The sequence below is a fragment of the Oncorhynchus mykiss genome, chromosome 17 (assembly GCF_013265735.2).
Source record: "Oncorhynchus mykiss isolate Arlee chromosome 17, USDA_OmykA_1.1, whole genome shotgun sequence".
Classification (NCBI taxonomy): Eukaryota; Metazoa; Chordata; class Actinopteri; order Salmoniformes; family Salmonidae; genus Oncorhynchus; species Oncorhynchus mykiss.
Genome location: NC_048581.1, coordinates 71,210,050 through 71,225,304, shown reverse-complemented (window position 1 = coordinate 71,225,304; position 15,255 = coordinate 71,210,050). Strand labels below are relative to the sequence as shown.

Sequence of the window (15,255 nt, the reverse complement as noted above, 5' to 3'; positions counted from 1 at the left end):
AATTGGTGACACTTGACTGGTGTCGGTTTGATAGTGTACTGTAGGCGTTCTACAGTTTGTTACTTCCAAGATTTTAGTTTTTGACATGGAGCTAATTATCCAACATGAATTTATTCTTCTCTTCCCCTCAGGTGACGTGATCGTGAGTGTCAATGACACATGCGTGCTAGGCTACACCCACGCCCAGGTGGTGAAGGTCTTCCAGTCCATCCATATTGGCTCCATGGTCAACCTGGAGCTGTGCCGTGGCTACCCCCTTCCTTTTGACCCCGACGACCCCAACACCAGCATGGTGACCTCCGTGGCCATCGTGGACAAGGAGCCCATCATCGTCAATGGCCAGGATAGCTACGACTCCCCGTCCAGCCACGGCAGCCATACTGGGGGCCCCGTTAATGGCATGAGGGAGTCGAGACCACACAGTCCCTCCTCCGCCGAGGTGGCGTCCAACAGCTCGCACGGTTACCTCAGCGACTCTGTGACGCTGGCGTCATCCATAGCGACGCAGCCGGAGCTGATCACAGTGCACATGGAGAAGGGAGACAAAGGCTTTGGGTTCACCATCGCAGACAGCCCTGCAGGGGGAGGACAGAGGGTCAAACAGATAGTGGACTACCCCCGCTGCAGGGGCCTGAAGGAGGGGGACATTATCGTAGAGGTGAACAAGAGGAACGTCCAGAGCATGAGCCACAACCAAGTGGTGGACATGCTCAGCAAGTGCCCCAAAGGAAGTGAGGTCAGCATGCTGGTGCAGAGAGGCGGAGGTAAGATAGCCTCACAACATGCTGAGATTTTATAGGTGGAGGTAAGACATAGACCCACGACATGCTGAGATCTGATAGGGGGAGGTAAGACCATAGACCCACAACATGCTGAGATCTGATAGGTGGAGGTAAGACATAGACTCATGACATGCTGAGATCTGAGTTCTAATTGGCAAGCCTGCCTCTTACTCCCGCCTCTTCTCTCCATCACCATTGTCATGAATCCGGAAGTTGCTAAAACATGCAAACAATTCACACACAAAAAATGGGTAGGGTTAATTAAGGTTAGCCCTAAAACAAGGCTTGTGTTATTTTTTCTTATCTATTTTTTTTATATTTAACCTTTATTTAACTAAGCATGGAAAGGTGAGGGGGAGATGGGAATCTAGTTTATGTGGAAAACAGAGAGAGAAGCAACACAGGGAAGTTAGTGGGTGAATGGAGATAATATGAATACCGAAAGAATGTGAGAGATGGTTGCAGAGATTGTTAGTGGAAGAGACATTTGGAGAGTGAGAGAAAATCCAGAGCAGTAAAGAGAGATAGTGTAGATCTTGTTCCAGGTCAGAAAGTCTCATGAATATATAGCTGGGTTCCTCAGTTCCTCCTGTGGGTCTTTCTGTGTTACTGTCTCATTTCTGTCACACTGTCTCTCTTTCTTTCTCTCTCACTCTTGCTCTCTGTGTCTTTTTAATATCTGTGTCTCTCTCTCTGTCTTTCTCTCTCTTTATTTTTATCTCTCTCTCTGACACTACACTGTCTATACTATAGTCTATGTCTGTTACTTTAAAGGTATCACACAAAGTTGCGTTGAGATCCAATTGTGGATTTCAACGCAAAATTTCGACCATCCTAGCTGTGATGTGTGTGTGTGCGTGCGTGCGTTCGTTCATTTTATTTTATTTTTATTTCACCTTTATTTAACCAGGTCGGCCAGTTGAAAACAAGTTCTCATTTACAACTGCGACCTGGCCAAGATAAAGCAAAGCAGTGCGACAAAAACAACACAGAGTTACACATAAACAAACATTCAGTCAATAACACAATAGAAAAATCTATGCACAGGCAATAAATAGGCCATAGTGGTGAAATAATTACAATTTAGCTAATAAACACTGGAGTGATGTGCAGAAGATGAATGTGCAAGTAGAGATACTGGGGTGCAAAGGAGAAAAAAAAACAATATTTAAAAAAAAAAAATATTGTTGAACCTTTATTTAACAAGGCAAGTCAGTTAAGAACAAATTCTTATTTTCAATGACGGCCTAGGAACAGTGGGTTAACTGCCTGGGGATGAGGTAGATGGGTGTGCTATTTACAGATTGGCTATGTACAGGTGCAGTGATCGGTAAGCTGCTCTGACAGCTGATGCTTAAAGTTAGAGAGGGCGATATGAGTCTCCAGCTTCAGTGATTTCTGCAATTCGTTCCAGTCATTGGCAGCAGAGAACTGTAAGGAAAGGCGGCCAAAGTGGGTGTTGGCTTTGGGGATTACCAGTGAAATATACCTGCTGGAGCGCGTGCTACATTTGAGTGTTGCTATGGTGACCAGTGAGCTGAGATAAGGCGGGGCTTTACCTAGCAAAGACTTATAGATGACCTGGAGCCAGTGGGTTTGGCGACGACTATGTAGCGAGGGCCAGCCAACGAGAGCATACATGTTGCAGTCGTGGGTAGTATATGGGGCTTTGGTGACAGAACGGATGGCACTGTGATAGACTACATCCAGTTTGCTGACTAGAGTGTTGGAGGCTATTTTGTAAATGACATCGCCGAAGTCAAGGATCAGTAGGATAGTCAGTTTTACTAGGGTATGTTTGGCAGCATAGGAAGCGGATTCTAGATAAAATTTTTGATTATAGATCCTTAATGTGAGTCTGGAAGGAGAGTTTAGAGTCTAACCAGACAGGTATTTGTAGTTGTCAAAATATTCTAAGTCAGAACCGTCCAGAGTAGTGATGCTAGTCGGGCGGGCGGGTGTGGGCAGCAATCTGTTGAATAGCATGCATTTAGTTTTACTAGCATTTAAAAGCTGTTGGAGGCCACGGAAGGAGAAGTGTATTGCATTGAACCTCGTTTCAAAGTTTGTTAAAACACAGTGTCCAAAGAAGGGCCAGATGTACAGTTAAACAGCTTGGCATATTCCAGAAAATGATGTCATGGCTTTAGAAGCTTCTCATAGGCTAATTCAAATCAAATCTAATTTATTTGTATAGCCCTTCTTACATTAGCTGATATCTCAAAGTGCTGCACAGAAACCCATTCTAAAACCCCAAACAGCAAGCAATGCAGTTGTAGAAGCACGGTGGCTAGGAAAAACTCCCTAGAAAGGCCAAAACCCAGGAAGAAACCTAGAGAGGAACCAGGCTATGAGTGGTGGCCAGTCCTCTTCTGGCTGTGCCGGGTGGAGATTATAACAGAACATGGCCAAGGTGTTCAAATGTTCATAAATGACCAGCATGGTCAAATAATAATAATCACAGTAGTTGTCGAGGGTGCAGCAAGTCAGCACCTCAGGAGTAAATGTCAGTTGGCTTTTCATAGCCGATCATTAAGAGTATCTCTACCGCTCCTGCTGTCTCTAGAGAGTTAAAAACAGCAAGTCTGGGACAGGTAGCATGTCCAGTGAACAGGTCAGGGTTCCATAGCTGCAGGCAGAACAGTTGAAACTGGAGCAGCAGCACAGCCAGGTGGACTGGGGACAGCAAGGAGTCATCATGCCAGGTAGTCCTGAGGCATGGTCCTAGTGCTCAGGTCCTCCGAGAGAGAAAGAAAGAGACAATTAGAGAGAGCATACTACAATTCACACAGGACACCGGATAAGACAGGAGAAGTACTCCAGATATAACAAACTAACCCTAGCCCCCCCGACACATAAACTACTGCAGCATCAATACTGGAGGCTGAGACAGGAGGGGTCAGGAGACACTGTGGCCCCAATCCAATGATAACCCCGTACAGAGCCAAACAGGAAGGATATAATCCCACCCACTTTGCCAAAGCACAGCCCCCACACCACTAGAGGGATATCTTCAACCACCAACCTTCCATCCTGAGACGAGGCCGAGTATAGCCCACAAAGCCAACCCAGACAGGAAGATCACGTCATTGACTCAACCCTCTCAAGTGATGCACCCCTCCTAGGGATGGCATGAAAGAGCGCCAGTAAGCCAGTGACTCAGCCCCTGTAATAGGGTTAGAGGCAGAGAGTCCCAGTGGGGAGAGGGGAACCGGCCAGGCAGAGACAGCAAGGGCGGTTCGTTGCTCCAGAGCCTTTCCGTTCACCTTCACACTCCTAGGCCAGTCTACACTCAATCATAGGACTTACTGAAGAGATCAGTCTTCAGTAAAGACTTAAAGGTTGAGACCTTTAATTTACATCCTTTGAGTCATTTGGAAGTGTACCTGTGGATGTATTTCAAGGCCTACCTTCAAACTCAGTGCCTCTTTGCTTGACATCATGGGAAAATCCAAATAAATCAGCCAAGACCTCAGAAAAAAATGGTAGACCTCCACAAGTCTGGTTCATCCTTGGGAGCAATTTCCAAATGCCTGAGATTACCACGTTCATCTGTACAAACAATAGTATTCAAGTATAAACACCATGGGACAACACAGCCGTCATTCCGCTCAGGATTGAGTTCTGTCTCTTATAGATTAATTTACTTTGGTGCAAAAAGTGCAAATCAATCCCAGAACAACAGCAAAGGACCTTGTGAAGATGCTGGAGGAAACAGGTACAAAAGTATCTATGTCCACAGTTAAGCGAGTCCTATATCGACAGAACCTGAAAGGCCGCTCAGCAAGGAAGAAGCCACTGCTCCAAAACCGCCATAAAAAAGCCAGACTACGGTTTGCAACTGCACATGGGGACAAAGATTGTTTTTTTTTTTTTAGAAATGTCCTCTGGTCTGATGAAACAAAAATAGAACTGTTTGGCCATAATGATCATCGTTATGTTTGGAGGTAAAAGGGGGAGGCTTGCAAGCCGAAGAACACCATCCCAACTGCACGGGGGTGGCAGCATCATGTTGTGGGAGTGCTTTGCTGCAGGAGGGATTGGTGCACTTCACAAAATAAATGGCATCATGAGACAGGAACATTATGTGGATATATTGAAGCAACATCTCAAGACATCAGTCAGAAAGTTAAAGCTTGGTCGCAAATGGGTCTTCCAAATGGACAATGACCCCAAGCATACTTCCAAAGATGTGGCAAAATGGCTTAAGGACAATAAAGTCAAGGTATTGGAGTGGCCATCACAAAGCCCTGACCTCAATCCGATTAGAAAAATTGTGGGCAGAACTGAAAAAGCATGTGCGAGCAAGGAGGCCTACAAACCTGATTCAGTTACACCAGCTCTGTCAGGAGGAATGGGCCAAAATTCACCTAATTTATTGTGGGAAGCTTGTGGAAGGATACCTGAAACGTTTGACCCAAGTTAAACAATTTAAAGGCAATGCTACCAAATACTAATTGAGTGTATGTAAACTTCTGACCCACTGGGAATGATGAAAGAAATAAAAGCTGAAATAAATCATTCTCTCTACTATTATTCTTAAAATAAAGTGGTGATCCTAACTGACCTAAAACAGATAATTTTACAAGGATTAAATGTCCGGGTCTAAATGTATTTGGCTCAGGTGTATGTAAACTTCTGATTTCAACTGTGTACAGAATGGTGTAGTCTACATAGAGGTGGATCAGAGAATCACCAGCAGCGAGAGTGGCATCATTGATATATACAGAGACAAGAGTCATCCCGAGAATTGAACCCTGTGGCACCCTCATAGTTCATGCATGCATGCTTGTGGATGAGACTGTCTGTATGTCAGATAAACGTTCTAATGAGAACTCAGGGCCGGGCTTTTGACACAGGTTGTATGATTAGAAAAACTGTCTCACAAAAGGTCTGAATAGAAGATGCAGTGTATGAGGGGGATGATTGAACCAGAGTGGTCTCTCACTCCAATCCCCAGACAGTACCCACTACCAAGAACCCACCTTCACAAAGAGCCCTGACTGACACTGACAGAGACATGTAATTGGATTGTTTCCACAGACATACAGAGTGGTCTTAACTGGCATTGGAGCTGAATTTGTGGAACTGTAAGACCTGAACATCAGCCGTGTAAAGCTAAGTGTTCAGAAAGGGAACAGGACATTGGCTGAGCACTCTGCTCCCACTCTGCTCCCTCTACTCTGCTACAAACTGCTTCCCTCCTCTTCCTACGTTGCTTTAATATAATGACCACCATTATACAACGCTACTTCCCTAATGCTCTGCTTTTTATGGAAGGTCAATAAAACAAAATGTTTGTTGGTTTAACCGGGGCTCCCTGAACCAGAGAGCGGAGAGCAGTGCGGGTGGGACGGTTAGAGAGAGTCATTCCTCACTGTGTGATGGATGGAAGACAGCGCTGATATTATTAAGGCACATTTTACTGCTGCTGTCAGTTTCTTTAATAAAGAGCCGTGTGCCACTACTCTGGAAAGGAGAGGACTGCTCAGCAGAAGATTGCTTCAAAACATGTGGTTAACCTATATGAGTGTCATGTATGTGTAGTACAAATATGACATTTTCATTATATATGGCTCTATGACATACAGCACTTCTCTCTCAGATCCTGGCTCTCCATGCAGACCCCTCATTCTGAGATCTGCTCCGGGGTTGTGTTTGTTTGTGTGTGGATCAGTCAGCTAAGACATCGGCTGCCCTTTCCCCAGAGAGCAGGATCGAGCAGGTCTGTCTTAATTACTCTGCTCTGTGCTCCTCTGCTCACTCTGTCTGTCTCTGTCTGTCTCTGTCTGTCTCTGTCTGTCTCTGTCTGTCTGTCTCTGTCTGTCTGTCTCTGTCTGTCTGTCTCTGTCTGTCTGTGTCTGTCTGTCTGTGTCTGTCTGTCTGTCTGTCTGTCTGTCTGTCTGTCTGTCTGTCTGTCTGTCTGTCTGTCTGTCTGTCTGTCTGTCTGTCTGTCTGTCTCTGTCTCTCTCCATTACCTCCTCTCCCATCTCTGGGAGTGAGTCCCTCAACACTGCAGGTTAGCTCACTGGCTCCACAACACTAGATTCTCACTGGATTCTTCTTTTGTCTTCTTGAGGCCAGGCGATGGGATTTCTAGCTTTCATCAAAGAAGCCATTACGATGCCAATCCCTCCATTAGTCTAATGTGCTCATTTCTCTCACCTACCTTTTGAGACATTCTGATTTGCTGACATAATTCATTCTAGCCCCACTTGACTAACGCTTCCCTGTAATTTACTTGAAGCTAGTCTGTGAATGCGTGTACCAGTCAGTAGTCTGCAGGGATGGTAGAGGTGGTGCAGACAGCATCTGTTGTATTAATTTGCAGGCCATGCAGAGCCACTGTGAGGAGAATAGCTGAGATCTAGGCTAGCTCTAGCCCTCTATAGCCTCACTCATTATTCGCCCAGATAATTTAACCTGTTGATGTCGACTTGTCAGAGTCCCATTCCGGTGCTTTAAAGGCATTCATTCATCTGTTTGTTAGGCTGGGACTATTGGACAATACACCACCACAGGCAATCTGCTGCTGTTGTTATGGCTTAGCATCTCAACCACCGCAGAGGAGGAAAAAACAGATGAGGGGAAAGAGAGGGGAGAAAGGATGTAGGGATGTCAGAGGACCAGAGGAGGAGAAAACAGATGAGTGGAAAGAGAGGGGAGAAAGGATGTAGGGATGTCAGAGGATCTGAGGAGGAGAAAACAGATGAGAGGAAAGAGAGGGGAGAAAGGATGTAGGGATGTCAGAGGATCAGAGGAGGAGAAAACAGATGAGAGGAAAGAGAGGGGAGAAAGGATGTCAGAGGATCAGAGGCGGGAGGATGATGAAAGAGTCCTTCATCAGAGGTGACACTGTCGTTACCGGCGGTGGCTGGGCCCATGCACTCCTTATTCCCCCGGAGCTGAGCGATGGCGGGAGGGAGGACGGACAGGGTCAGAGACTGACATGACCAGCAGGGATTAAGACTACATACAGCAGATGTGTGCCAGTCTGAAAATATCCAGGTTTTTTTTCTGCGTAAAAAGTCTTGGGTGGGCTGCCTAAGTGTTTATTTTGTCAAAATGAATATGAAATAGTTTCAGTAAAAACTTAAACAACTAAAACCAGACAGAAAGTGCACAACATTTACAAAATCTGTGGATTCAGCTATTTCAGCCCCACCCGTTGCTGTAAGGTGTATAACATCGAGCACACAGCCATGCAATATTCATAGATTAACATTGGCAGTAGAATGGCCTTACTGAAGAGATCAGTGACTTTCAACGTGGCACCGTTTAAGGATGATACCTTTCCAACAAGTCAGTTTGTCAAATTTCTGCCCTGCTAGAGCTGCCCCGGTCAACAGTCAGTGCTGTTATTCTGAAGTGGAAAGGTCTAGGAGCAACAACGGCTCAGGCTTGAAGTGGTAGGCCACACACGCTCACAGAACGGGTGCGCCAGGTGCTGAAATGCGCAGCGTGTAGAAATCATCTGTCCTCGGTTGCAACACTCCCTACTGAGTTCCAAACTGCCTCTGGAAGCAACGTCAACACAGGAACTGTTCATCGGGAGCTTCATGAAATGGGTTTCCGTGGCCGAGCGGCCGCACACAAGCCTAGGATTACCATGCGCAATGCCAAGCGTCAGCTGGAGTGGTGTAAAGCTCGCCACCATTTTACTCTGGAGTACTGGAAATGCATTCTCTGGTGTGATGAATAACGCTTCACCATTCCAATGGACGAATCTGGGTTTGGCGGATGCCAGGAGAACGCTACCTCCCCCAATGCATAGTGCCAACTGTAAAGTTTATTGGAGGAGAAATAATGGTCTGAGGCTGTTTTTCATGGTCCGGGCTAGGCCCCTTAGTTCCAGTGAAGGGAAATCTTAATGCTTCAGCATACAATGGCATTCTAGACCATTCTGTGCTTCCAACTTTGTGGCAACAGTAGGGGGAGGGCCCTTTCCTGTTTTAGCATGACAATGTCCCCGTGCGCAAAGCAACGTCCATACAGAAATGTTTGTCGAGATCGGTATGGAAGAACTTGACTGGCCGGCACAGAGTCCTGACCTCAACCCCATCGAACACCCTTGGGATGAACTAGAACACTGACTGCGAGACAGGCCTAATTGCCCAACATCAGTGCCCGACCCCACTAGTGTTCTTTTGACTGAATGGAATCAAGTTCCCACAACTAGTGCAGGCTGTTAAGGCAGCAAACGGAGGACCAACTTCTTATTAATGCCCATGACCTTCTTGTTTTTAGCTGAAAGGAGTGGAAACTGGTGTGGTTGTCATCTGAAATAGGCCATCCATGACAAGGATCGAGGAGTTGTGCGTTCCAAGATTCCTTTCTACACACCACTGTTGTACTGTGCCATTATCTGTCTGTTTGTGTTCTACCTGTTAGCTTGCATGATTCTTGTCATTCTCATTCCACCTCTCATCAACGAGCTGTTTTTTCCCACAGGACTGCTGCTAACTGGATGTTTTTTGTTTATCGCACCATTCACAGTAAACCCTAGACACTGTCGTGTGTGAAAAGCCCAGGAGGGCGGCCATTTCTGAGTTACTGGATCCGTTGAACCTGGCACCAACAATCACCAACTTTAAAATCGGTTAGGTCACTCGTTTTGCCCATTGTAACGCTCAATCAAACAGTAACTGAATGTCACGATGCCTGTCTGCCTGCTTTATAAAGCCACGCCCATGTAACTCACTGTCTGCAGGAGTCATCCATTTTGGTGAATGTGGTGGTGTACCTAATACACTTGGCCAGTGAGTGTATATTTTCAAATAAAATCATCTTTGAGAACTAAAAATAAACAAAATAAAAACTAGACAGTCAGGGAGAATCTAAAATTCCAAAGAGGATGCGTTCAGGAGTATTTTTGTCATGGTGTGGACCCTGTTGATTTTGTTATAAAGTTTGAGTCACTCAGATGGCATTAGAACATGGCAAAATGTGTAGAATTGAAGGATATTTGTTTTCTACCCCATGGCAAAATTGCAGGAAATTAGCTTTAAATCAGCAACGTTTTGTCTCTGCGTCCCAGAGTAAAATCATCAGTTGGTGACTGAGCCATTGGCCACACCCACTGTCACGCCCACCTAAGCCGCATTGTGATCCAGAAAAAAACCCTGATTACCATGTTGCAGCAGTGTGTAGGAGAGAGATGCCTAGATGTGAGAAGTGTGCAGGAAGGCATGAGATGATGGAATGAGATGAAGGAATGCGTGGTATCGGTGGAGCAAGTTATGTGTGTTAGATGTGGGGGTTCCCATGGGCCTGGATATCGGAGGTGTCCGGGGAGAGAAAGGCAGATTGAGGTTAGAGTTGTACAGAAAGTGTAGCAGTGAAGAGAATGGTAGAGGATGATGGGTACAGGGTGAGGCATCCTGAGAGGATTCCTGTGAGTAGGCGGAGATCAACAGATGGTGATGGGAAGAATATGTGCTTCAGTAAGGTGGGCTTTTTAGCATTTATAGCCATGGTTGTCAGTTGTACTGCAGAAAAGGTACTGCAGAAAAGGTTTGAAAATTGTGGAGGCAGCGGCAGAGAAGTACTTGGGATTGCGAGGATTTACTGCAGAACAGCTGCAGGGGGTGTTGAGGGGATAGTGTCCTGTCCTCTCAGAATTGAATGTACTGTAGGTAGGCCGTTAATGGCCTCACACCAGTACAGTAGGTGGCGGTGTATGCACCGAAAGGTTTTGGCGATCCGCCAAACAAATCCCAGAGAAGAAGAAGAACCCTGATTACCCAAATATCCACTACTACGCTGTTGCTTCATGCTAGTGGGCTGAAGCCAAATGACCTATGTAGTCCACACCTGCAGATCTGCAGATGCTGTTTTTACTTTGTCTCTGTTTGTGGGATGTTTTGTGTCTCATTAAGAGGGTTCGAAGGTCTATAAGGCAATGTCTGACAAGGCTAATATTCTAGCCAATACTCTTTCCTCTGTGTCTTCTCACTGCGCCGTGGAGAGTGACGAACTGTTCCTCTCCGACAGAGCAGAGTGTAAGATGGTTGTTTCTTCTCAGCATTGGGCCGTTGTAGAAGAGCAGTCAGAGTGCTGCTAGGAAGGAGACATCTCTTATCTCCACCCTGCTGTAGATGTTCTGCTGCTTAGAGTGGAGAGCAGGCTTAGTAAACACTGCTCCTGTCACAGTAACACAGATCAGTGTCTTCTGACAAGACACAAACACACCCAACCTGAAAGAAATGGCAACGATGGGGTCACACAGACAAAAGGAATTGATTTAATGTAAGGGCTGGATGCTGCACCTTTTTGCACGCTTTGCATAAAAACTTGCTGACTTCACGTTTGGCGCTAATAACGTACAGCATTGCAGAGAAATCCTACAGAAATGCAATGATCAAGGAATAGCATGCCAGCAGCTTGGCAACGCATTGCGCTTTTGAGCACCTGGCTTTGTTTGTGGGCGAGTCAGAGATACTGGCATAACAAGGACAAGGTGAGTCCCCCACCTTCTCCCCATCCTCCCTGTCTCTTCACACCCTCATGCCTGAAGGGGGAGTCGTAAGTCTCAGCCATCTTGCCTTCCTTTGTTTCCATGACAATACTGTGCAGCACTCTGCAGTGGGGCTCCTCTACTGGTGGGTGGTGTGTGTGTGGTGGGGGGGTACCCCTCATCCTATTCTCTCTAAATGCCAGGAGGGACATGACTGACAAAAGCACAAAATTGTCATTTCTGCTCAGCATCGTAAGCTACTGCATAAGCCTCTGACAGACTAAACATGGACACATTGTATTACTGCAGCACAGGATGCTTTTTATTTGCTCTGGATGTGTGATTAAACACCAGGTTGCTGACATCTGCACCTTTTCCTGGTCACCTTTGCCATGTCACAAGACTGGGGTGGCACCTATGTCACTTTCAATCCCATCTCCTATACATTGGTGCTGCTGAGTAAATAAATCCCTGCATTGGTAATTGCAGTCACATCTATGACAGCCTATTTGTACATGAATGACATGTGGCTCAGTCTCCACTGTACATAATGGAACAGCCTGGGCTGGCCTTCTGAGTCAACCGTCGACCGTCTGTCAGTCCCCTGTGCGCCTGTTGCTGTCGACGTGCTGACGGAAAGGCTGGGCTGTCGGAATCCATCCCTCTGAGCCCAGATGGAGGAGGGGGGCATGGACGTGGATCCAGTGTACCCCACAACCCCCCTGGACATAATTATCTCCTCAGTGATGGTCTCTGTTTAGCAGCTGCTGTGTCCAGCGTCCTCTGACTGAACTGAGCAGCCTCTCTCTGTGGAGGTATAAATATAGTGACCACTACAACCTTCATGAGGGCAAAGGGCTTCAACTGAAGTGGCATTATGCTGTTTTCAGATGATCATTAACCTAAATCCTTATGATAACCAGTGTTTCCTCTCTCCTGCTCAGTCCATCAGTGTGAGAACCAGCCATGCGTGTCCCCCTGTGTGTATTTAAGAGCATGGAGGGGGATTATGCTGTACGCTGCATCGACAAGGCACCCTTAACCTGTCTCTGTCTGACTCCTGGGTTCAGGGATTGGAGTCGGGGGTGACTGTGATACGCTGGCAAAAGAGGGGTATAGTGGAGGGGAGCAGGTAAGGGATAAGAGGAGAGCGGGATTTGTTTAGATGATTAGTGATGGGGGAGGAGATATCGGGGAACATGCTGTAGAGGTGGCTGGACTGTGGACCACATTTCAATGGCTGTTGAATGCAGATGTTGAGGGGATAAGAGCCATAAGGAACTGCCTACTCCACCCCAATCTCCCAGATATCCTTAAAGGATTGACACACAACACTGTCAGGATCAGCGTTACATGCTCCCTCCAATCTAATCCTGGCTCTTACTCACTGAAAACATGTTATTTTACTCACTGTCATCTTTATTCTGCTGAATACCATTATGCACATGTACATTGTGCAGTTATTTTTCACCATGTGCACAAGGGGGATCCAAGGATCTAGGCTTGTTTCCATTTTAGTCTCCCAGTACTCTCTGTTTGTGTTCATGTTGATATTGGTATTCCTGATTGTATTCCTGCCAGTGTTGGTGTCTATTAATATATGAGCATATCATTTATTCTGGCCCTGCCTGTCAGAGCCTGACCCAGATTGATGAAAGAGGAATAGAAAGAGCAAAGTGTGTGCGCATGTGTGTGTTTGTGTGTGTGCACGCATGTTTACTAGCGTGTGGGTGGAGGGGAGAGAAGGGTGATGGTGAGGAGGGGGGAATCAAGATCGCGGGAGGTGGAGTGATGCACAGCAGAGAGAGAGCTGTGTGACTGTAACTAGATGCTGGAGCCTTCATCAGCAGAGCGGCGTACTGAACGGACTCAGGAAGATGGTCTCAGTAAGAGGGGAACTGACGGTTGCCTATAATTTAATGTTCAGTATCTTGGACTCCTTCTCCAAGGGTATGACCGTGGAGTTAGCTCAGAGCTGCCTCTCTCACTCTCTTTCTACTCATTTGTCTGTCTATCTCTCACACACACACACATAAACACACACTCTTTCTTTCTCTCTGCCAGTGGGTTAGGCAGGTTCTAGTGAGCGGAGCGCTTGGTTAGCCCTTGGGGTTGTCCCCTCTTCTGCTGCAGCAGTCAGCTGCCTGCTAATGCAGATAGATCGTGCTGCCCCTTTTAACACAGCGCGTGGGAGCGTGGATGTGAGGGAGCGAGGCAGAGAAAGAGAGGGAGAAGATAACTTGGGCATAGACGAGCGGGCTAGCGCTGCTGCACAAATGGAGTCCCTGTTTGGAGTTCCCCATCTTCTCAACTCTGTTTTTTTCTTCTTTTTAACCTGCGGGGAAGGTGAAATATTTTTGTGTCGTTAATCATTTTTTCTTTCACTTTTCTCTCTCCATCTCGAACTGGATATTGCTTCCCAGGGGTGGTACCGGCAAAGAAGAGTCCAAGGCTGGTGAGTACCGACATCATCTATACCTCCTCGTCCACCCTTCCCTTCCATTCTCCTCCATCCGTCCCTCTCTCCACTCTCCTGTGTGGAGTGCTAATTTTCTCTGTCAGGACTCTCACTGTGTTTTGGCCCTGATGGGAGCTTTGATGCTTCATAATGTTGATCCATTGGTAGGCAGTGCAAGGCTGCTCCTGGATCTGTTTTCATTCTCTACACCATGTTCTCGTGTTCTCTTGGCTTAATGTAGGGAAATAGACTAGAGCTTTAGGCCAGCCTTGGAGCACTGAGGGAAATATAGAGCAGGGTGATTCTAGTAGACATTTTAGATCTGCCGAATTGACACAAATTAAATACAAATATTGTTTAATCTTTGGCCTACCATGAGTGGAGAAGTGTTCCAAGCTTGTGTAGGGTTGATGTTTGAGAATGGCCCAGCTCTTCTTAGTATTTCTGTGCCCCATTTAGAGTATGGAGAAATCATTTGATGACTAGAGACCACTGTCATTCTGTGTTACCCTCTCCCTGTATCTCTTGGGAGGAAGCTGCCTGTGTGCGCTCTCTGTGTTGTATGGTAGAGTAATGTGTGTTGCATGTTGTGTTCTCCCATCCTAGATGTATTCTCCCTTCATTGAAACACCCTCCTCACTGCTATGTGCTCTGAATGTCTCCTCATGCATCGGGCAATAGGGCTTGCCATTAATATATTCAGCTCTGTGTTGAACAAAAGGAATAAACTATGTACTTTGTCAGCCAAGCTGTTTTCTTTCTGTTAGGAGTGTGACTTTATTTCTATATGTGAAACTACAGTGAATTTTTCGCTTTCTCAGAAATACATCTCATGAACAAATCTGCTTGATTATGCTTTCGGTATTGTTAGAGATGTGTTGGCCTTGATTAAAGTGGTGTTTTGTCTCACTTCGTAATATGTTGTTAATGATTTCCCTTTCTCTTCACCACTCTTTTCTACTCCTTCTATCCCTCTCCTTCTTCTTACTCAATATCTCTCTTTCTGACCATCCTCCTTTTCCCTCTCTACCTTTCTGTCCCTATCGCCCTCCTCCTCCTCCTCCCCCTCTAACACTCTCCCTCATACAGCAGTTAGCGAGGAAGGACAGTCAGAACAGTTCTGTGTCCAGCCACCGGAGTACCCACACTGACTCCCCTGTGCACACGTCCCTGCCCCCCCCTCTCAGCAAGAGTACCGCCCCCCCACCCCCTTCCCAGCCCCTGCCCGGCCTACCTCCCCAGGACCCCCAGGCAGACGGGACCATTCACAGGAAACCAGACCCCTTCAAGATCTGGGCCCAGTCCAGGAGCATGTATGAAAGTAGGCGTAAGTATTTATTTTTGGTGCAAGCGTGCATGGGTGTTTGCTTGGGGGCTCCCCCTGTCCTGTTGGGTTGGTACTGCAATCTAGGGCTGGTGACGGGAGATAACCTGTATGCACAGAAGTAATTTAACCTTTGAGAAGCATCAGTCCCCTAAACTCAACATACTCATTGCCCCAAAACATATTGTCTGAAAGTTTCCTATTGTCTTCCGGTGTTTTAATCTAAAGTGGGCGT

General features: G+C 46.5%; 1 protein-coding gene across 9 annotated transcripts in view; it reads left to right on the top strand.

The window, feature by feature from the left end:
* LOC110494499 (membrane-associated guanylate kinase, WW and PDZ domain-containing protein 1) overlaps positions 1-15,255 on the top strand; it is a 190,447-nt gene that overhangs the window by 143,655 nt on the left and 31,537 nt on the right. For 7 of the 9 annotated variants that reach the window (XM_021569624.2, XM_021569619.2, XM_021569622.2 and 4 more), the window contains 3 exons: positions 132-764; positions 13,662-13,693; positions 14,786-15,023. In XM_021569624.2, coding sequence (XP_021425299.2) covers positions 132-764; positions 13,662-13,693; positions 14,786-15,023 — 903 coding nt within the window. The remainder of the gene's footprint in view (positions 1-131; positions 765-13,661; positions 13,694-14,785; positions 15,024-15,255) is intronic. The other 2 variants (XM_021569620.2, XM_021569621.2) reach the window with 2 other exon arrangements.